Source organism: Ooceraea biroi, chromosome 4 (genome assembly GCF_003672135.1).
Source record: "Ooceraea biroi isolate clonal line C1 chromosome 4, Obir_v5.4, whole genome shotgun sequence".
Lineage (NCBI taxonomy): Eukaryota > Metazoa > Arthropoda > Insecta > Hymenoptera > Formicidae > Ooceraea > Ooceraea biroi.
Genome location: NC_039509.1, coordinates 6,223,598 through 6,245,792, shown reverse-complemented (window position 1 = coordinate 6,245,792; position 22,195 = coordinate 6,223,598). Strand labels below are relative to the sequence as shown.

The following is a 22,195-nucleotide window of genomic DNA, read 5'->3' as shown; positions in this document are numbered from 1 at the left end:
CACAAAGGGCCTATCATGGCCTCTCTGTATCCTTTCCATGCCGCAACCTTTGGCAGCGGCTTGAATCTGGCATCTCTGTAATCGGACAAGAACAAGAAAAAGTAATGGCGTAAAAATCGAAACATCGAAGCGCGCTTACCGCCTGGTCTTATATAAATTGGCGGTTTCTGTGACTTATGTATCTATGTATTAGACCAAAAGAAACCTTTTTCAATGTTAAATATCACGTTTATTTATATTTAAAGAATATGTATTTACGTGAAACAGCTATACGTAAATAAAATTATTCAGTTGCACCAAGTAACTCTCATATAGTCGCAATCTAAAAATTTTGTTCACACAAATAAAAATATATTGTATTGAAATAAATAATATTCTAATATACGAATTTATTTAAATCTAATAAATCATTTCTCTGAGTGTAGTAGCACGTAACGTTAAGTTTAATATCTTCTTCTTTAACAAGAATATCAGATATTTTCGAAAACGTGTCGATGCATGTCGAAAGAATTTACATTATAACTAATATTTTTGGCATTTTCATCGAAATTTCCGTGTAGCAATTGTTTCTGCTATAATATTTATTGAGCATATTCTATTTCAGTCAACAAATTCTGCAATTAAAATTGTCATCCTAAATATATTATATTAAATAAATTGTATATTAAGCACGTTAAATAAACATTACACGCAATTGCTGAATTTAAAAGATCAATAGATTAATAATTCGTTGGCAGATACACATATACTGCTTTTAAATACTACGGATGGGTAATATATTTTCCACGCAATGGGAACGGAAAACCTGTTTATTTTATTCGAGCGGACGCCGAGAGGGAAGCTGCAAGGCGGCAACTTCATTAACAGTAACAAAGACTTGTTTCTTGTTTCACGATCAATAATGTTAACAAGACAGCTGCTTCAGCTATCCTCTAATGCAGGATCCATGAGGTTGCTATTCTAGTTGTTTATTCTTAGTCGCCTAGTCGGGATGCGAAGAGTGATCGAACTACTTACTTAAACTACTTACTGACAACTCATGTCCGCAACCTTCCATTCGCGTCCACCGATGAGATAATCAATTTATGTAAAACATTTCAGCGCATACTTTGCTGACGTATCGCGGATACAAACACCTCTTTAGTCATCGTTATATTGATTTCATTAAATCACTTGAAGAACCGATCGAAATAAATAGAATTGGATATATCGTTTTATATTCTTCTTTTATGCTTCTTATTAGCTGCTTATTAGCCACGCAAATAATTGCACGTGGCGCTTTCAATGTGAGACTCAGATTATTAACTATATCACGAACGAGAGAAATGGATACGATATATAACTTGAAGCTACTGACGCAAGTAGTTGCGGTTCTTATAAGCTGGATTCCCGTGTTCCCCGAATTGTCTTGAAGTCGTTCCGAACTTGTTCCAGTTTGCGACTTTTCGCGCATATAACACGCGTACATCGACCGAACTTTTAACGGCATTCTCGTCTCGTGTCACACTCATGGGTCCATATCCGTGTAATTAGTCTGACAAGGAAGTCGCTCCTGCATTAATTGTAAGCGAGACTCACTATAATCAGGTGCGACATTACGCGAATTAACGCGTTACGTTCCAACATTGTTTAGACTAAATGCGAGCTCTTACAGATTCAGGAAAAAATATTGAATTTAGTATGCAACGGTTATTTATAGAATTGCAATGATATGCATTATGGAAATGATACATGCTCTTCGTGCACGCAAAACAAACGTCTTCTTTATGTCAACATTTTGCGATTACATATCAATTTTGCAGGAACTGTTTTCAGCAGAATCTTGAATTATGTATTAATTAAGTTGAGTGTGCATTAACAATATAGCTTATAATATGCCGGATTTAACGTATCAGAATACATAAACAAGAAGAAAACTCTTTTGAGCTTGAAATATGAATTGCAGATTTCTACGAGAATTATGACGTTATAAGCAAAATAATTATAATTTTCTTTTGTCTTTCATAAATTGTGGATTTAAATATCTATTTTTTTAATTTTCGAGATTATGAAGTGTAATCAAAATCACACACAGAAGTGACTTTATTTAATTCAAGTTTGGCATAACAATTAAATATTTAAAAAGCTCTTAATTTTACATTTTTGCTTGTTATTCATTATTCAATAAAATATATGGAATTTTTTACATAGATGGAATAGCTACAAAGAAAGCTTTTTGGTTGCAAAACCACATTGATTCGTTGTATGCATCAATTCTAAAGGAAATTGCAACCTGCATCTTTCTAGTAATAGAATATCGTGATACATAGTAATATTGCTTTTTTGAGTTTTATCGACGTAGAGATTCCGAGAGGAAAACGATTTCATTGAAGCAGAATAAATTTTTCTCTGTATGGTAAATTAGAAATTGAAAGTTTAATATTTAATTATCAATGTAATTAAATGTTAAAGTATTTATATACTAAGTAATACGTACTTATATGCAAATTGATCAATGTATTATTCAAAATGTAGTACATCATTTATAAAACAATAGCAAATCATCGAAACTGAGATCTGAAAACGATTATTGCGTTTGCGAGCAAAATTATCTTATATTTCTTATCTATACTTTATATACTATATTTCTTATCTATACTTTTTATATGTAATCTAACCAAGTTAATTAAAAACAACTGTGAATATGTACGAAATGAAATCTTATATTTTTGCTATATATAAACTGTTTTGATTAAATTACGCAATCAAACTTAGTTACATTCGCAAGGGGGCCATTTATCGATGTTTTATTGTTGAAACTTTCTATTATTGTATGCGGTATTTAAATTATTCAAACATGTCCCGAAATTTTTAAACGCCCGCTCGTATCTATTTCCTAATTAAGCACAATTCCACCCGATATATATAGCGTAATACACACAAAAATTACTTTCAAAATCAAATTACTTTTATGAAACAATGAAATATAATTATCTACCGTACGCTAATATGGAAAAATTACATCACATGCATTATTTAAGCGTTATGTGAGTGACGGAGTACCCGGGTAACTTGTCTGTTCTCTAGTCGCATTAGGGGACTGAAACTTCACGAGAACTCTTAAACTGACGGATTATTTTAGCGTTATCTTTGGACAGATTGACTCAATGGGGAACGTAATTTGCAGGAAATCAATTTTCTTACAAAATGTCCGAAGGTATCCGGGTACCTTCATCACACCAATTAAGATTGTTTTTCGTCACTCACATAAGGGTTAAATAATAATTATTATTTGTAATAAATATCCGTTTTAATAACATTTCTAATATTCTAAAATTCTAATAAAACTATATTTCTAACACAATTATTTCTCTTTGTTAAACGCAGTCAAGTAATTATCATTTTGTCGATGTAATTCGAGCGGAGAGGTGAAACACATCAAGCCTCACGAGCTTTTCTATTGCAATACCATCTACATCTTGAAATATATGGTTCGTGGCATGTAGTCTGCACGCGTCAATACGCGTATGTTATATGCATGTACTTAAGAGAGACTATATAGCTTTGTACTAAATACCGCGTAATAAATGTTGCGTGCTTCTACGAAACTGTTATAGTCTGTCAGAACGTAAAGTAACTTTTCGCAAAGTACTTTAATGTGTTTCACTAATATATTTTTATACTTAATACATTATATATCCAATTGAAGAGCTTCCGAATACATGAATTGCTATCGTACTTCGCGTATCTCGTATTGTCACATTCTTCTTGTTATAATATTCGGTTGATTGCTTCATCATTTCGCATAATGGAAGATCGCGACAGAAATCCCTTTGTCAGTTCACTGTAACGCAATACTTTCAGCAATCATTCGCGTCGACGCTTCAATTTTTCCTTATTAATTATTCTTTTGCTTTCACGGGAAATCTCGCTCTGTATCGTATCTCGCACACAGCTTTTTTCAATTAATTGTCTTCCGTATCCCATTTTCGCATTCGCTTTGTCCAGTGTCCTGTAATTAATACAACGGTGCATCGTCCCGGATGAATCTCAGCAGGTTCCCTTCGTCCATGAGCAAAGTTTCGCCGCAACTCGTCAATAAGAGGTTCAAGGACTAATTAAAGTTTTGCAAACGTGATTCTGCCCGTTGGCGACGCTATTCTAACGGCGAACAATGAAGTTATTTCCCGTCGTCGTTTTCGAGACGTGCTTGAGTTTCCGTGTCGATGCGACGTCATTTTTTCAACTTTTGCACACGTCTGTCGACGACAGTCGGGTTTCGATTGTGGTTCTGCCGTCTCGTCCCGCTGATGGGCTGGCGAATCCAATTTTCTTACCTTTGTGCCGCGGTCCGAATTCCAGTTAGACCGGCTTTACGGATTTCGACAAGCGTCACAGATCATGGTCACCTGTGAAACGAGATCGCCTCTATTGGAGTTGTAACCACGTAACTCTCGCGAGTTTTGTGGTAATTTAAGAGGTTCGGTTCTTAACCTGGAAGGACAGTGAATTCGGAAACTTTTAGAATTTCAGATCTGTTTGTTATTACTATTATTAGTGTCACAAACCTTTTAGAAATCTTTCTTTTAATGTTGCATTACAAAATATCCAATTTTGAAAGTCGAATTCTTATCGATCATATTAAAAACTATCTAGGAATCGGAAACATATGAAATGCATTTAGAAATGTAGTTCAGTTTAGTGTTTTACAAATGTTGTGTTTAGAAATATCATTAAAACGGATATTTATTACAAATACCATAAATAACGCACGATATAATTTTTCCATATTAGCATACGGTAGGTAATTATATTTCATTGTTTCGTGGAAGTAATTTAATTTTGAAAGTGAGTTTTGTGTGTATCGGGTAGTATTGTGCTATCAACCTTGATTGGAATTTAATAATATATGAACATTTCCGTTATGTTTTTTGATATATTTTTGAACGAAAAATGCAAACACATGGATATTGCAGTTAATAAAATATAAAAAAGGAAAGTGTATGTGTATGTGCATGTATGTGTGTATGTATGTATGGTGTATTTGCTGATAATTTCATGCAAAATGAAATAAGTACACAAATATTACCACGTACATTGGCCACATATTGATTACCGACTGAATTGAATACATAAATTGTTAATTTGGTGAATATCCGCGTATACTTATGTGCAAGCAAATGCATTCATAAATGCTTTGCGAATAATCCATCTATCTGTATCGACCAGAAAGTGATATCACTTGTCAAAGATTAAAAATTTATATTAATATAAAAAATAGGATTAAAAATTTAGAGTTTTCAAATTTGTTGCATGTATTTCATTCCAAATAAGAATATAATTAATCCTCAAGCATAACACGTGTGAATTAGAGTGAAATTAATTAAACAGTATCTGAGAGTTAGACGAGATATATTTCAAGCAGAAATCTTAACAGAATTGCATTCCAGATATGATTAAATCGTGATATAAACCGAAATCAAAGACAATTATTCCGATAAATAATTTGGAGAACGACAATCAGGCCGACCGCGCGTACGGTTTCCGAAATAATGCGCGCAACTGTGCGCACATGTCGTAACGCGAATGTGAGCTCGCTGCGTGCTGCTTTGACGTTTGGTTTGCGGCTCAATTTGCATGTGATAAATGCACGGGCGCGAACCTCGGGCTGGCCCGCTTTACCGGATGACAGAGAGAATGCGGTCTTCTGCACGCATGAATGCAAAATCGAAACTTCGCTAACGTTTTACCCCTTGCGGTGACTCTCCATCCGATAAATGGTGGCCAGCGCATTCGCAATGTAACTTCACCACATATTTTACACCAAGTAATCACGCTTATTATTTAACGTGCCAAGCGATACGTAACTATGCTAATTACCTATATATATACAAGTGCGAGTACGGCATGCGGTTATTTAATTTATATGAATAATTTTGGGAAATTACACAGGGTGAGCCTGGTATGTGCATAACGCGTAACTTAATATTATGCTTGATGCTAAATGATACGTCGCCGAGCGACACGTAGGTACCGGGTTAAATGTTGCGCAGCCAACATAGATACAAAGCTGCTAAGATGTAATTATTCACTGCTGAGTCCTTTATAATAATGACAAATGACTATTCCTTCCGCTGTTCTCTATTTTGAGGATGCACTCTGCAGCTGAAACGGCAGCTTCCGCGATGCCTAACGATTCTTTAACTTCTCCGTTATCAAACTTTCACCGGATCATAAGTATCGAAATAAATTGCTCTAATGTATTATCGGAAGACAGCTCTGTTGTGCTGTCGATTTTAATTTGCATAGTTTATATGACATGCCTAATTAAGAATGCAGCGTTTACGTTTATAGTATTAATCAGAATTTGCAAGAGACACAAAAATTATATTAGCAATTTATTGTACAAAATGTATTACAAACATATATATCTAAAAGAGTCTAAATTATATTTTTATGAAATATGAGATTATCGTGGAGGCACTGATTTTGTTTTAGTATTTTATTTTAATAAGGAAAATTAATCCCGAAAATATACATTGTGCAAGTTTATGTTCCTGGTTAAGTTTATTTGAAGCTGTCAGAAGCGTTTGCGCGCATGAGGGAGTTTTCATTCATGTTTTAGCGAATTCATGTTTGGCAGAGCGATATAATCGATTCAAAAGTGCGGACATACATTTGCGTCGGATAACAGCCGTTAATGGTATAACTTATCGTGATTCACGGGTAACACGATCATATTTTTATGGCATATTGTTCCATTAGCTCTCGATGCACATGATTTATGTAAAGTGTTCTTGGCGCACTTGCGAAAGGCGCAAGATTACTCTTGTACGTCCACTCTCAAAAGTCGACCGCATATAAATGTCCCTTGTATGCACTCTCCTGCGTATAAAGTCTGAGAGGCGGGAGGACGAACCAGCAACTTTTCGGAGTCCGGAGGTAATAATTTTCGAGGGATCGCTAGCAGGCGTCTAAAAAATGTCGATTCTTTCCTTTCTAAAACAGAAACGTGTTCTGTCCTTTCTAAAAACGGAAACAGAACTGCGAGCAAATTATTAATAAAAAGATGATCTCATCTTATTTTTTATTATCTGATTTCTGATTAAATATCACAGAAACTGACTTTGCGAGGAGAGGTATCACGGAATGGAATCTTTGTATCATTTCAACCACTCTCTTTTTGTTACAGGTATCCTGGGTGCGTAGACGAGGAGAGGAGCTTCATTTGCTCACCATTGGTTTAGACACATATGCGAGCGATTCGAGATTTTCCCTGGCCTTTGAAAAGCCTAATGATTGGCGATTGCTACTGCGCTCCGCTACGGAACGCGATACTGGCCTTTACGAGTGTCAAGTCAGCGCTCATCCACCATTAATCAGAACTGTCCATCTAGCGGTGTCAGGTAAGTGAGCGCGTCATTGCATGTGTGTTCATCTGACCATCCGGAGGCTTGGCAGCCACGAAGCAATCAAGAGCCGCTATTTCCCATACCACTAACGATATGCACTTTGATCTGACGACCGCAGCGCAGCCCGTAAATCAATGCGTTTGTAGGAGATACCGCGCAACTATCGGAAATCGCGGATAATAGAGAGATCAGGCTAAGGAGAACGCGATCCAACTTTGACAGCGTTGGCAGTCTTCCAGTGATGAACAATTAAACGGCTTAATTTTTCTCAAATTTAATTTACGAACAGAAAATCGATAACGTAGATTCTCCGTTCTTAATTAATTTTAGGTACATTGTGCTTTGCTCCAGATACTCGAGGGTATCTACTCAAAGCTGGACATTAAACAACTGTCAAAGATGAGTCAATTCGGAGTTGCTTAAACAATCCATGAATGAAAGTGTAGGAAATTTCGAAGCACTTTGTACGGTATATAGTTTGAAGAGCTTCTTGTTCCTTGTATAATCACCCCGGCGATATTTGTCTCGCAAAGTTTGTAGTTGTTGACGTAATAACGTAAACGCGGGGCTGATTCAGCTGAAGGCAAAGATGACAAAAGCCAAGTGCATTATTCTCTTAATCTACTCTTGTAGAGCACTTGCGGAAACTTGCTCCTCGTGGATATAATCCATGTGTCTCGCAGCGCGTTTTCGTCGGACCATAAATCACGGCGGCCACGTCGTTAGGGTCGTCCTCTTCGCGGCGTAATGGCGATCTCGATGGTGTAACGATGTTCTCTCGTGGTGTCTACGTCCCTACGTCCCTACGCGCCACTTAATTGAAGCCCTGTCTCTTGCTGCTTTCTGCTCTCTCTTCCTCTCTGTTCTTATCCATTTGTCTTTGCTTCTCTTTCATTATTGATAACACATCCTAGTCTCTAACGCGCAGGAGTTGCCCTACTTCATAGGAACTTACTGAACAAAGAGAAAGAAGGAAGACATTACGATGGAATCACTGATGACATTGCCTTTCCTCGAAATACGAAAATTTCCAAGGTTTTGGAAAGATTTCTTTAATCTGTCAGGTATAACTCGCTCTAATACATAGCGAACTCATCAGCATCTATCATTGATGCATGACTCGTGCCGGATAATTCGCGACTGCTTGGCCGACTGCTGATGATTGATTGATAGCAAGCAATATCGCGGTTGTCAGCCATATTTGATTAATAACTGACGTGAGACTGATAGATACCTTGAAGAACAGATTCGGGCGTTCATCCCAGAGGTGTTCGATGATACTTTCACCGGCAGGGTGGTTTTAGCAGCGCGAATAGTTGGGCGAATAGTTAGGTCAAGATTAATGAGACCAGCACGCTTTGAAAAGAGAATTTGAAACACTTACAGCGGGGTCAGAATTTATATATTCAAACGCGCGATGATAATTATGCGCGTGGATAAAGTATGAATTAATCACGATACTGTCAGCATAAATGCCACGCGTCGCGAAGTATAATATAAACGTTACAAAATTGAGAAAGTTGTTTCTCATAGCTGCGCAGTATTGTTTTTTCCTGGAGATGATTAAGCCTGGCAGTTTTATTGCTCAATGCATAACGACATTTAACTTTTTCCGTTTATGTTCTCCTCAAAAGTCGTTCTCCTCAGAACTCAATTATACTGGAATTTATTTGCACAATGGCGGATGTAATTATTGGCTTATCTAAAGATGCATCTAGTTAGATGGGAAATGCATTATATTCTTGAAGTTTATGTTGTACTCTCAAAGTTCCGTCGTTCCCGTCATATTTACATACCATTTTCTTAATTTGTGATTTGTTTTATTTGACGTATCTTGAAACGATTAATTTGACAAATTTTGGCACACTTAACCCAGATAGCCAAGTCTGCCGAAAGCAGATGATGCTAACTATCTACTATCAACTATTGCCAGCCAAAAGACAACAAATTTGATACAGAAGTTGTTATTAACGATTAATTCGACAAATTGGTGCCAGAAATGTAACAGAGCTTGCTCACAAAATCTAAGAACAGATTGGCGGCAGAAACCGAGCGGAATCTGCAAACATGGCTTGAAGTCGGATTGTCGACGGAAACCGAGCAAGATTTGCGCACGCGGAATCTAACGGCAGATTGGCAGCAGAAACCGAGCAGGATCTGCGCGCGCGGAATCTAACAGCAGATTGGCAGCAGAAACCGAACAGGATCTGCAGCTTTTGACAGTATTTAAATTTACACGGCTATGAATATGTGTTTTCGCTCCGCACCGCTATGCGCTGCACACGTCGAGTTCTTACTCGATGTTAAGATTTAGCCTAACAGTTATATAAGTTAATATACGCGCCTTGGCATGATAATATTAATTTTTCTGAAAATGTTTGCTCTTGCGGCACGGAGGCTCCCATGGACAACGTCCATGTAGTTCACGCACGCCACGAGCAATCTGAAGTTCGAAAGCAAAATTCGGACTTCAGATTAGAATAAATTAACAATAAGAGAGAGATTATGCAACGAACTGTCAGAAAGACACATCAAGCCAAATGTACTTTAATTTAACAAACAAACAAATGCGTTCTTTTAACAATTTATAGTGTGTTAAAAGTAAACACATGCTTTAATATATCGTAAATATGAATGGCCAAAAGCTGCAGATTCTGTTCGGTTTCTGCCGTCAATCTGCCGTCAGATGTTAACAGATCCTGCTCGGTTTCTACCGCCAATCTGCTGTCAGAGTCCGTTAGCAGGCTCTGCTGGCAGATCACTATCCTAATGCGGACATAACGGATGCCAATTTGCTATCAACTTCTGCAGTAATCTGTTGCCAATCTGCTGGCAGATTGCACACATTTTGCTTACTGAGAAGATTGTTAAATTACACTGAAAACGAAAAGTACAATATAATAATAAAATGATAAAAAGAACGAGATTAAGACAGTAAAAATAGAAAAGCTGAGAAAAAATGAGAAAAAGAATAAAGAGGATAAAGTATCGCATAAATGAAATCAATGAGTATACAGATATCGAAATATTTTTCAGTCATCGTAGCTGCACCGTAGAGGGTTATGAAATATCTAGTGGAATAAGTATAGGTCGAAACAAATTCTGCGTTCTGTGAAATAAACGGAGCATTTCGTGAACTCAAATGGTGGAACGAACGATTGCGATATATTATTTTTCTACATACCGTTCAGCTTTTGTTTTAACTTGCCAAAGTTCGTTCAAGTGTATCATTTTACCATAATTTTCACGCTGAAAATTTCAGCTGAATATCGATAGAGGAAATTTCTCTAGGAGAAATTTTTGTTATACGTTAAAAATCTCGGGGAATAAATGCGCGATCCTTATGGAATTGATCGAAACAGTTTAAGCCGAAGTATCTCGTCGCGCATTGCCAATAGTCCCTGACGTGAATTCATTTATTTTACGTAGCATTCTTCGTATCTGTATTTACGTTCTATAATTTATGCGTCACAAAATTTCGCGGTATTCATACCGGATTTTTACATACGTAATATCGTCTTGCAAAATTTATCACTTCGTTCTTGAATAAACTGTGAAAATCGCGGGTAATGATTTCCTTTGAGGACGCGCAGATGCGCTTGTCAGTGCCGAGAGTTCTTGAGAAGAGTTTTCTTTTTTCTGAGCTTTCCTCGCACGCTTCTGCATTTAACTTGGTCGTCGGTCTGCTCTTTACCGCATGCAGATTTCTATAATGATCCGTAAAAGTTGCGATGGCCAGCGGCATCGTTTATTATTGTGGCATTACTTTCCCTTCGTTCTCATCTATTAATCAAATCGTCGTGGTTGTTTTTCCGATCAGTTGTCTTTGTACTGCTCGCGCGTGAATGAGGACGCATTGTTTATTCAGCCGTAAGCCTTGAAGCTGTAACATCGAAAAGCGGCTTACATAAAAATAAAGTTGCGCCGCAAAACTTAAGAAATAATTTCTGGTCGGCGGTATTGTCCGGAGCTTTATTTCTGGCAACCGTTCAGATAGTTAGGAACTTATATTCCACGAGTGACGGCGGCTTTTTCGAGGGCGTAAACTGCTTGTGCCAGCAGCACCCGGACTCTCGTTTCGCCATCGTCTACGTCGAGCTTTGGCATCGTGAACTTTGTGAGCCTCCGAGTCACGTTTTAATTGGGTTTCCATAATGGTCCGTCGATTGATATTAGTACGGCAAAAAATAATGCAAAATTGTACCACGAGAGAGAGAGAAAATTTCTTCATCGTCGTACAAAATAATACATGTATGGAATGATCGAAGAATTACGTAAAATAAAACGATACAGAGAAAGAAAGAGAGAGAAATCTCGAAATATCTACATCTTTTTTAATGCTCTCGTTTGATCAATCACACTTGTCGACGAATAGCGACAGTGTGTGGGTTTTCCTCGATTTTTCATTTTTATTCAATTTAATACTCGTGGAAGAGGATTTCGTCATCCCGACGAGCTTAGGAATGTTGAAATTTCTGGATGCGATACGTATATCGTTCAGCCACAACGCGTCCAAGCGCCGAGATCGCCGAGAAGAATATTCAAGCGATCAGCACGGGACAAAGTGTTGGGGGATTTCGCTTCTGGAGGATCATACGCGTCGTACGTGGATTTTCGGAGTTGGTCGCAAAACCGCACTCGAACGCAGACGACGTTCCGTTATAAATTCGAGATCCGAGAAACGTGTGTAGGTGGACTCTAATAGCAGCTTATGCAATCCCAGAGTTTCCCCGTAGAGAAGAGGAAGGAAAACGTACTTGAGTACGGGTCACCACCCGCTCTTTCTGCGTTTCCTCCTTGCGCTTTCTTTCGCCATGCACGTTTCGATGCTCCCATCTCAGTTAGCTGAAATAAATCAAAGCTTGCCAATACCAAGCGCTCTGGAAATCCTTATAACACAATCTCGTGATCGGTCCCGCAGCCAGCCGTTACGCTTATTTACAAAGAGAAGTTCGCTTCGCTTCAGCAGTTGATTTCTTTTTCCTCGCTCGATACCTTTCTCCGCTCCCCGGTCTCATTATGGCGTATCCAGAAGTCGTAATTTTTACTATTATGGGTCGGAGAACTGGTTGCACTAAATCTCTTGTCAATAGGGCTGCAGTGCTTCATCGTTCTTCTTGGTTTACATATTCTGAAAGAAAAATGTCTTAAGAACGTTTGACAAATTAACAAAGGTTGTAATTAGGGTTAATTACTCCTGGACGAGTAATATCGTAGCGCACTCGTATGGAATACATCAAGGAATTGCAGCATTTTATTTCCGATATTACAGGCATAATAGTGTTTGCATGTAGAGTCCAAGTCGCGCGTATGATCGATCACGCAGTAATGACGCGATGTCGGGGCTCTTATCGCTGCAAAGTGGCGCAGCTTGCGCTCGTAGCCTAGAATCCGTCATAGTGATATCGCCGGTGACAAAAGAACGCTTGCGCAAATTCCAACATGTCGTTCACGCGAAATTACATCGTCGAATTCCTAGCATGAATCTCTTCGGCGGGTGTCATCACGGGACGGGGGAGAACAAGAGGAGTAATCCGAGGACATTATCTTGATGAAACAATGGGAGCCACCTTCATCGCATCGGGTGATTACGTTTTTCTCACATTTTCGTGATAGCCGTCGTGCATTCGATTACGCCTCATAATGCCGCATAAACGCGCCGCTCCGCACTTGCTATCGGCGCGACGAATTTTCACCGTTGACTGACCGCGACGCGGGAGCTTTTCCTTTCCAATGTGCGGGATTCCCGCGGGAAAGAGAGACCCAAGTCGAGTAAACGTTATTCTCCAACTGTTACGGTTGTTTGTTATACCGGCGTAATTTCGGATACCTTAGTGCCACCATCACGACGCGCACGCTTTATCTTTCGTAATGGCTGTGATCGTTCTCCGTCCCTTATCGTATTCGATGTTAGGGTTTCTTACCGTGCTCCGTGAGCTAGCGCGCGGTAAACTCGGAAAGTGCTTGCACTACCGGTGGCATTATTAACGTGAACGTCCATTAAAATGCTAGACGTAGCTGAGCACGCGAGTCGGCGATTTTCTCTAGGAATTTTGTGCGAGCACACCGCGCGATCCTCGCGGGATGGTTACAGGTGCATCAGCGTTCCAGCCAGCGAGGGAAGATAGAGATGCAAGAAATCGGAAACGACGTGCTGACGAGTTTGAGCAGTTCTTGTGTCGATGTAATTTTATCTGTATCTTCGGTTGACGAGCATTTCACGTCACAGATTTCTTCGCGTTAAAAGTCCCTTCTTTTGCACGATCCTGTGTACACAATATCTTGGATTAACGCGAACTTGGTGTCTTGATTAGGAAAAGAATAAATATTTTGAGCATAGTTTGTTTTGTTTTTAAATCAAGGATTTTTACATTTAATCTCAGGAATTAATAATTAATTAATTATTAATTAAGTAATTATGATTTATTTAAACTAGTAGTAATTAGCGTAACATTACAAAGTTGCAACACAAATGAAGATTTTATAACAGATCGTGAATCGAGTAAATTCAAGTAGGATTTATGTTACATCGTGCACTTATCTCGACTATCATATTTCGATAGAGTAATTCTGTGTTGTTACACTGTGCAAACTTGTTAATGCAATTCAATTCGCGCGTGTATTACCCAGCGATATTCGAACGCGTGGGATCGAGCCGGCAAATCACGGAAGATTGAGATTTGGTACGCACGGCTAGTCCTCGCGCTGCGTAATCTAGATGATAACGCGCAGATTAAGTCCGATGCCGAAATACCGGGAGTTAATCGCATTCACGGGAAACGCAGCGTCCCAGAAGCGTATAATTATCGCGCCCAAGCGTTCAACATTGAACTAGCTATCTCGGGAGGGATTCCTATGCCAGTAGCGAGGATACTAATTTCTCAGGGGCCAACGTTAAAATACGCCCTAATTTGCTGACTCGCGGAAACGAGATTCTTGCCTTCAGTTCCTCCCTTAATATCCCATCGTCGTACCTCACGAAATTTTTCATTACCATGAAATTGTAATGCGTCTTGACATGACATATATGAACCCATAATTATTGTGTAAAAATATTTGAAATGGCAAGAATAGTTTCTCCTTTACATACCAGATGTGACATATTATTCTTAGATATATAACTTTTAAGAAAGCATTTAGAAGAGCATATTTCTGTTTTCGGAGAGAATGAAAATACGATCAAAAGAGAGATCCTGTAAGGAGAACTAAATATTAATCCGTCGTGTTGTTAGCCGCACCAGGAAATCGTTCATATAACTATAATAGCTGAAATATGTCAAGTGGTAACAACCATACTCGCGCGTTTGGCGACAGCTTTGCGTGCGACCGCTATCATTTAATATCTCGTTAACGTTGTCGCACGTGGAGTCGCTTGATCGCGCCAAATAACAACGATCCATTAGCACGATGCCCGTTATGAGCGTGGGCGTTGCAAGTACCCGTTTCATTGCGAATTATTAATCAGTTGTTCCCAACGGTGTCCATTAATTAACAGTAAGATGACCGCATTTGGATTTTATCGTTTTATCACCGGCGCGTTACTTCGTTCTCGATTTATTTAAGGCGACATTACGCTAATGGATCGTTGTTATTTGCCTCTCTTTCCCTTTTTCTCTTATTCCTGTGTGTGTGTGTTATCGTATTTATTAATTAATTTAATTCTGATGTACATAATATTTTACTTTCCTTCGCATCTCAAATGCCGATCGTGAAACCCGCAATTCCAATCATGAGGCAATCATGAGGAAGCAAATTGTTCATTTAACGCGTGCAACGCGATGTGCTTGAGTTATCGCTTTGTATCTCGTCAAAATCGTATCAATGATCACAGTTGTTTTTCCACTCTCGCTGCGGCAGCAAACGAACAGGGTTAAAGCGCGGCCGAACCGCGCGGAAACGGAAGCAGCTTCCTGAAATGCAAACAGCAACCGCAAAAGGGGTACGTCCGTCTCTCCGCCGGCTGAGAGTTCACCACGTGTATGATGTATGTACCTATGTACGGCCGCGCGTATTTGCGCGTTAAACTGCAAAAGTTGCGTATGTAAATCGAGTCTTCTCTCGTGACGATAGCGGTGTCGGTTCGGAACTGCGCGATTTTGTCGCGACGCTGCATCTGCTCAGTCGACCCCCCACAATCTTCCATAAATAAATGCATGAGCATGTACTACGAGTATATACGGAACGAGAGAGAGAGGGAGAGAGAGGATATGACGTGTACACGTGTGTACGCGCGGATGCACATTGCGTATTCGCAAACGCGAACCTTCGTTGGTCAATTGATGCGGATGTGTGTGGCGCGTAGCCGGTAGAAATGCATTATACGTGTGATAGCTGAACCGTGCCACGACGATCACTCATTTTGCTGTTTCATATTCCATTTTTCTTTACACCGCGCGTACGTATATATATATATATTTTTTTTTTCTCGAATTGAGCGCGCGGTTACACGGGAGTATAGAAATAGGTTCGCAGGGCTCTCTTGACGCGTACGGGGAATTTTCCCCGTATCGCAGTCTCGATTTTTGATTCAGCTTGACGATGTAACAAAGCGCCACGAGGTAGAAAACGCGTGTCTGCTTTTCAGCAGATTTCGGCCGTGCATGTACACATTGACATATACACACATAGTTATAGAATCGTATCACGTATGTGTGTATCTGTAGATTACGTATTCGGAATATTTCATTTAAACGTGCGATAGAAGCAATCGACGAATCCTACCGTGGTGTAGCGGTATTCGCGGGTACGAAACTGCGATCGATTCACGGAGATGCAGCTACCATCGAGAGTACATTGTTAATACTCTCCAAGGTATAAATGAAAACAATACGCGAGGAAACTGCAAAGAACAATGGTCGGAGGAGAGAATAATCGGCCGTGATCGTGCTCGCGCAATGCACCGCGGAGTAAATACGCGAGCTACTTGTTATGGAGAGGATTAAGTTTCCGAGAACGCGAATATAATTTATAAGGATAGTGCAAGAGATAAATTTTGATGCAAAGGCGACGGATATAATTGATGAGACAGCGGCGAGCTTAAACCGAAGCTTGGCTTCCGCTAGTTTGCGAGCAACTTTTGTTGCCTCGTTACGCATTCGCGAATTGAAAATAAGAGTTATATAATTCAAACGCCTGCTGAGAATCTGTAACACGTGCATATTTGAGCGATTAATCGCGCGACGATCAGCAGACTCTCCGAAGTTTGTTACGTGGTGACGGAATCAAATTTAGCTGCAAGTAAAAAGTGGTTAACACGATTAAATCAAAAGTTAACGAACTTTTAGCGTTTAACATGAGTTTTAATTCCATTTACCTTCTATTAGCCACACCTGGTTGGCTATAATGGGATAGCAGAGAAGGCAACTTTCTTTATTATGGCTCCGCGTCGAAACCAACGGACAATTAATATTCTCATGAAGACGCGCGGCTGCACGGCGAAGATATAGATGGCACGTGAGGAAATTTCGCAATAATATGCCGATCGAAGAACCAAAAGCTCGAATTCCTCGTCGTTGGTATCAACGGTCCGCGTGCTCTCGTAAACTGAGGCACGTAATGCCGCGACTTTGTCGTCGCGTAAAAGTAACCGGCATGAATTAAACGCGAGGCGTCTTTTTAGTCGCAAGACCGCGGGCGTATCGTACGGTGCACACATTAGATCTTTTCATGGTGCACCGACTTCAGGCAAAGCTTTTAGCTCGCCAAGCTGATTTACGAAATGGCAGAAGGCCCTTCTAGCGGCGCTCCACGTCGCTCGTCTCGCGGTTGGCCGGCGGCGTTGTTCCCAACCGATGCAGCAACGCACGGCTCTCGCCACGACTATTACCTCGTTTTTCTCGGTTTCGCTCCAGTAAATAACGTCGGAGCAGGTTTGGGCGCGGTGAGAAAAATTAATGCCCGTCCACCGCGGGCCTAGTGGCTCTCGTGAAGCTCCGCTGGATGGTTAGTAATGGCATTACCGTGAAACAGGCTGCGCTGCATTACGCTGCCGCTCTCGCGTATCGAGTGCTCCATAATTCATTTCTGCGTTTATAATCCTGTGCAGTAAAATTTCGGCAAAATGAATTAATCAGGCAGCCCGATTAAATTGAGCGATACGGGGGAACAAATCGAAATAGAGAGCTTCATATTTTACACGACGCTTCGTTGCAGAAACTGATCGCTGAACAATGAGCCCGTGACCAATTCTTAAGATTCATGTTTGAATAGAATGAGTTCAAAAAGAGCGTCGACGAAAGGAATGCGCAGATTAGCGTACTTTGAGACGGATGCAGACACTCGAGATCAGATGAAAAGAAGAAAGATAGAAGTTGAAGAGAAAGCGAGCTTCGCACGGGCTGCATACGGTCGTTCGAGAGGATAGTGCGTCCTATTACCGAACTTTTAAAGTGCCTTTGAGCGATATTGTCTTCACGGCGTAAGATGAAATGCTGCCATTTCGCTTTCCGCCTTCCTCGCACTCTCATCGCTTCAGTCTTGTCGTCGCGCGCTGCATCCGGCATCTTTCCGTTCGTTCTTCGTTGCGGCATCCACTAGCCAAATGGATCATTCCGTAAGAGCGTCACTTTAACCCTACTGACGAATTTTGCGAGATGCAAAACCTTTTAGCTAGATCGTAGACTTTATAATGAATATAAGGTTCATTCTTTTCTTCCTCTAGTTTTTCCCTTTTACGACGAATTCTCGTTTGCGTTATTTTTCTGACGTAAAATTTGAAAGTTTCGTTGAAATTAAGCAAGTTTAATTAAAATTGATCAAATACGTTAAATCAAGCAGTACTTTTAATGCATTTGCCTGAAAAAGTTTTAATGAACAATGGATGTTGTGCTCCTTCTTTTTGAAAAATATTGCATTTCCTGTACATATGCATGGAAGTGACCCGAAACGCGAGTTTATTCCAACGAAATTGGATCGCGCTTGTAAGGTATTTGCTCTGTGCTAGTTTTATCCGTTAGCATATATATATGCGCTTCTGAGTGATTCGTACGAAAAATGTCTGGCAATGTGCGTGACTGGGTAAAGGGTAGGAAACCTTTTTCGGTGGATTTACTTTCTTGAGATGAAACGATCTATTCCGACTCGAACTTTGTACTTTCTCTTACTACTTCTTCAATCTTCGCACGATTTTTTTCTTGCCGTAACGATCACATATTTAAGTTTATATTCTCCAAAAAATTACGCAATTTTCAACCAAGCATACGAACCTTCTCGTAAAATTTTTTCTTGCGTTACAAAGCTACGATGAGCACGAATGGGAATGTTTCGTTTAATGCGGCACTGATCATCTTTTACTGTGGTAGGTGACACCGGTAGCGTTACGCGCTATTGAGATAAACGCGTCGTTTCCCAAATGAAATGCTGATCTTATCACGATCACGTGCGCTACAATGGAAACAAGAGTTAAATCGCTAAGGGCGAGAGCGTTATTTTCGTTCCTCTCTTATTGGCTCAAGCGAGGGTTGTCCTTGGTTATCGAGGATTTATCTTTTGAATGTGCAAGCCATCGATTCCTCTTCCTTACTCTGGCGAGGTTAAATCGAGCATCCCTCGTGAGCGCTGTCACGCCGCTACCCTTCTCCCTACCGTGCGCGACTTTTACTTTATCCCGGAGCATTTTTCTCGCACCTACGTCTCGTGCGGAGACGGAGAGCGAGAGGTAATGGAGTCTACCAAGACGTCTCTTTGTCTTCACTCGCAAACCTGCTTTCTATCGCGCCCGATTTATTCCAAACGCGTTTTATTCGTTATCGGCGAGAATCATGCGTTCTTCGTCCCGGCTACGAGGATTTCATTGAGATCAACCGTGTTTTTGATACGATGATAGTTATTATAACGATTTATATCGAGTGTACGAAGTACTGTACATGTAATAATGCAACCGTACACATACCGTGTATCGCTATATAATTCACTGGACAATACGTTCTGTAAGATAGTTGCAGGAATTATGACCCTTCGGGGGTTGATAATTTTGTCCGTGTCCGTGTTCGGGGTTTAGACGATGGATACTTCATTGCAGGGTTGTACACCGCCCTCGGACTTAACCAGGTGCGAGTGCAAGTGCCCCTGAAATTTATGTTCCTATTGGGAATGATCGTCTCTCTTGCGTCGTTACGTTCGCGGCGTGCATTCATGCGACTCCAACTCGGAATATTGACAGTTTCCTTGTGTAACGAGCACTCATCTTATCTCTTTTGGTCCATTCGTTCGCTTCGATAGTCGCAAAAAAGATTTTCAGCTTTAAGCACCATTCAGGCAAAGTGTATTGCGCGCAGTTAAATTGACCTTTCGTGACGTCAACCGATGAATTTCATACGAAATTTCACGTGTTAGCAAAACGCATTCACATGCGTTAGTAAAGTGGTAGATGCTCTCTTTGATCTTTCCGAGCACAGTTGGAATTACTAATGAGTGGTTCATAAAAAATTCTGCTCTCGACTGGAAGAGTCATAACTTTTTTGTGACATTACATCCAAGATAGTGAAAAGATGCTTTGTAACAAATATTATATATTTTATAATTTTTTAATAAATTATTGGAGAATATGTAATATTACGAATCATGATAAATTTTCCATCTCTGTTATACGGTATAATATGCTGCGTTATAAATGATTGAAAGAGATTCGCTTTAGTGATTCCATTTGTTTTTAATATAAATTGGTTGCAATTAATATTATTAATATGTTATTAAATATTAAAAGGATCTGTTGTGATTTTATTCAAAGCATCATTACAAATTTTAATTGAGATACAGGTATAATGATAACGTGGTACATTTCTCGGTATTATCAATTGTTTGATGTATTATTTGATATTCAGTTAATATTTACTAATTTTATTATTTATGATATATGTACATATACATTTTTATGAAGCAATGAAAAATGATCCGTAATTTTCTTTTGCAAATTTGGTTCACAACTAGAGTAACATTGCTTAAAAAAATTAAGACATGACAATCAATAATTTATTTTCGATGATACTTTTGTTGTGATCTTTTTGATGTAGAGTGAAATAAATATTACTTGATCGACCATAATGATTGTAAAGCGAATCACACCGAGACAAAGTGATCCGGGGATGGCTAACGCGAGTAATGCGTCAGTATCGCAGCAGGGAAACGTGCGTTTCGGGCGATAAATCGAATTCAATTCGTCGGAACGGTTTCGCTGTGCCGATATACGCGACTTCAATGCACAGGCAGATGCATTTCCACCATGCCGATGTCGGTATGTTCGCCTGAGCATCGGGAGCTCTGGAATTTAGATTAACGATCGTGCGTGACTTCAAAATTACCGCTGATCCAGTGACCTGGACTCGCTGCTCGTCTATTTTTCTATCTTCCGGATTCGTCGACTGCATTTCCCATCTTCTCTGTCATTTTTTTTCCGCCGTTTTCGTTTCTCTTTCGTTACTACGTTGAGAATGTCGCGCGATCCTTATCCGCTTTACCGCGCAAATTAAAATCACCGTTAATGAACAGGCAGACACAGGAGAAATGCTGGTAGCCAAAGGTGCCGCAAATTTGTTAAAGTGTTACATAACGCATGCAATAAACGCTAATATAGCTTTTACTGTCAGTGGTACCCGTATATTTTTTGCATAACTTATGCTTCATCCGTTTATCGTTTGCATTTTTCCTTATTCCGCGACTTGCATGCAACGCATATAAATCATAAACGCAAATCGCAATACTTTTTGAAATAATTTTGCTGTAATTTCATTTGTTAAAGTCGGATCATGCGAGTGTGACACGCTTCGCGTTCAAAAATTTTCTGCAAGACTAGCTTTAGGAATATCTTTTTACCTTTGTCTCCGTCCTCTACATTTCTGTCTTTTTCTACGAATATGTGTGTCAGGTGCGCGCAGAGATGAAATGCATAAGAGAGAGGGAGGAAGAGAGCGGCACGGCTCATTTACAATTCTGTCGGGTCATATCGACAGGTACGACGCCATGGTGTTTCCTATTACCTTCTTGGCTTTTGCGAGCTAACGTGGTGTTAGCCTCACATGTAGACGGCGACCGTTCGTGCATTTTAGACGCGCACAGCTGGGTGTAAAAGATAGAGACCGTGTATGGGGAAGAATAAGGCGTAGACGGTAGCGACAAGCTGTCGTCGACGAAAGATTTGAAGTAAAGCGTGCGGCGTGCGTGAAAAGGGAAACGCTAGCAGACGAAGTCTACACTGAAAAAAAAAATTTGTTCAACGAAAAAAAATTATTTGACTTAACAAAATGCTGCGGTCGGATACGTTCAAATAAATGTCAATGTAATAAGAACTAAATATTTTGTTTAATGGTTACGATATTTTTTAATTTGGTCCAACCAAATTTAGTTATTGCAGACAAAATATTTATTTGATTCTACAGTATATTTAATTGAAGAGAAATTGTCGTTTTGATGTTTTGATGACTCATAAAATAGCATTAATTGCGATAACAAAAAGATGTGTGTGTCAAACAAAAAATAATGAAAGAACAACAAAATCTATGTTTAAAATAAGGATGTAGTTTTTTCGTTCGACTTCATTATAGTTGAAACCTATATAAATCAATATTACCGCGAACGTTATATTTTTTCATTTAACCAAGGATATAGTCATAGTGACAAAACGTAGAGTAGGACGAACTTTATGTTTATTTAACACAACACAATATCCTTTTAATGAAGTGAAATATTTTGTTTATTTTGTAATAAATTAAATTGAATAAACTATCGTTCTTGCTAGTCCAAACCATTCACGAGTTATATTAAGTGTGAAGACGTCTTAGTTCGACAAAATATTTGTTTTTTCAGAAAAG

At 39.5% G+C, this 22,195-nt stretch overlaps 1 protein-coding gene across 10 annotated transcripts in view; it reads left to right on the top strand.

Annotated features, from left to right (window-relative positions):
* Window positions 1-22,195, top strand: part of LOC105282517 — a 74,892-nt gene that overhangs the window by 37,992 nt on the left and 14,705 nt on the right. For all 10 annotated transcript variants that reach the window (XM_026968740.1, XM_026968739.1, XM_026968738.1 and 7 more), the window contains one exon: window positions 7,172-7,385. In XM_026968740.1, the coding sequence (XP_026824541.1) occupies window positions 7,172-7,385 (214 nt within the window). The remainder of the gene's footprint in view (window positions 1-7,171; window positions 7,386-22,195) is intronic.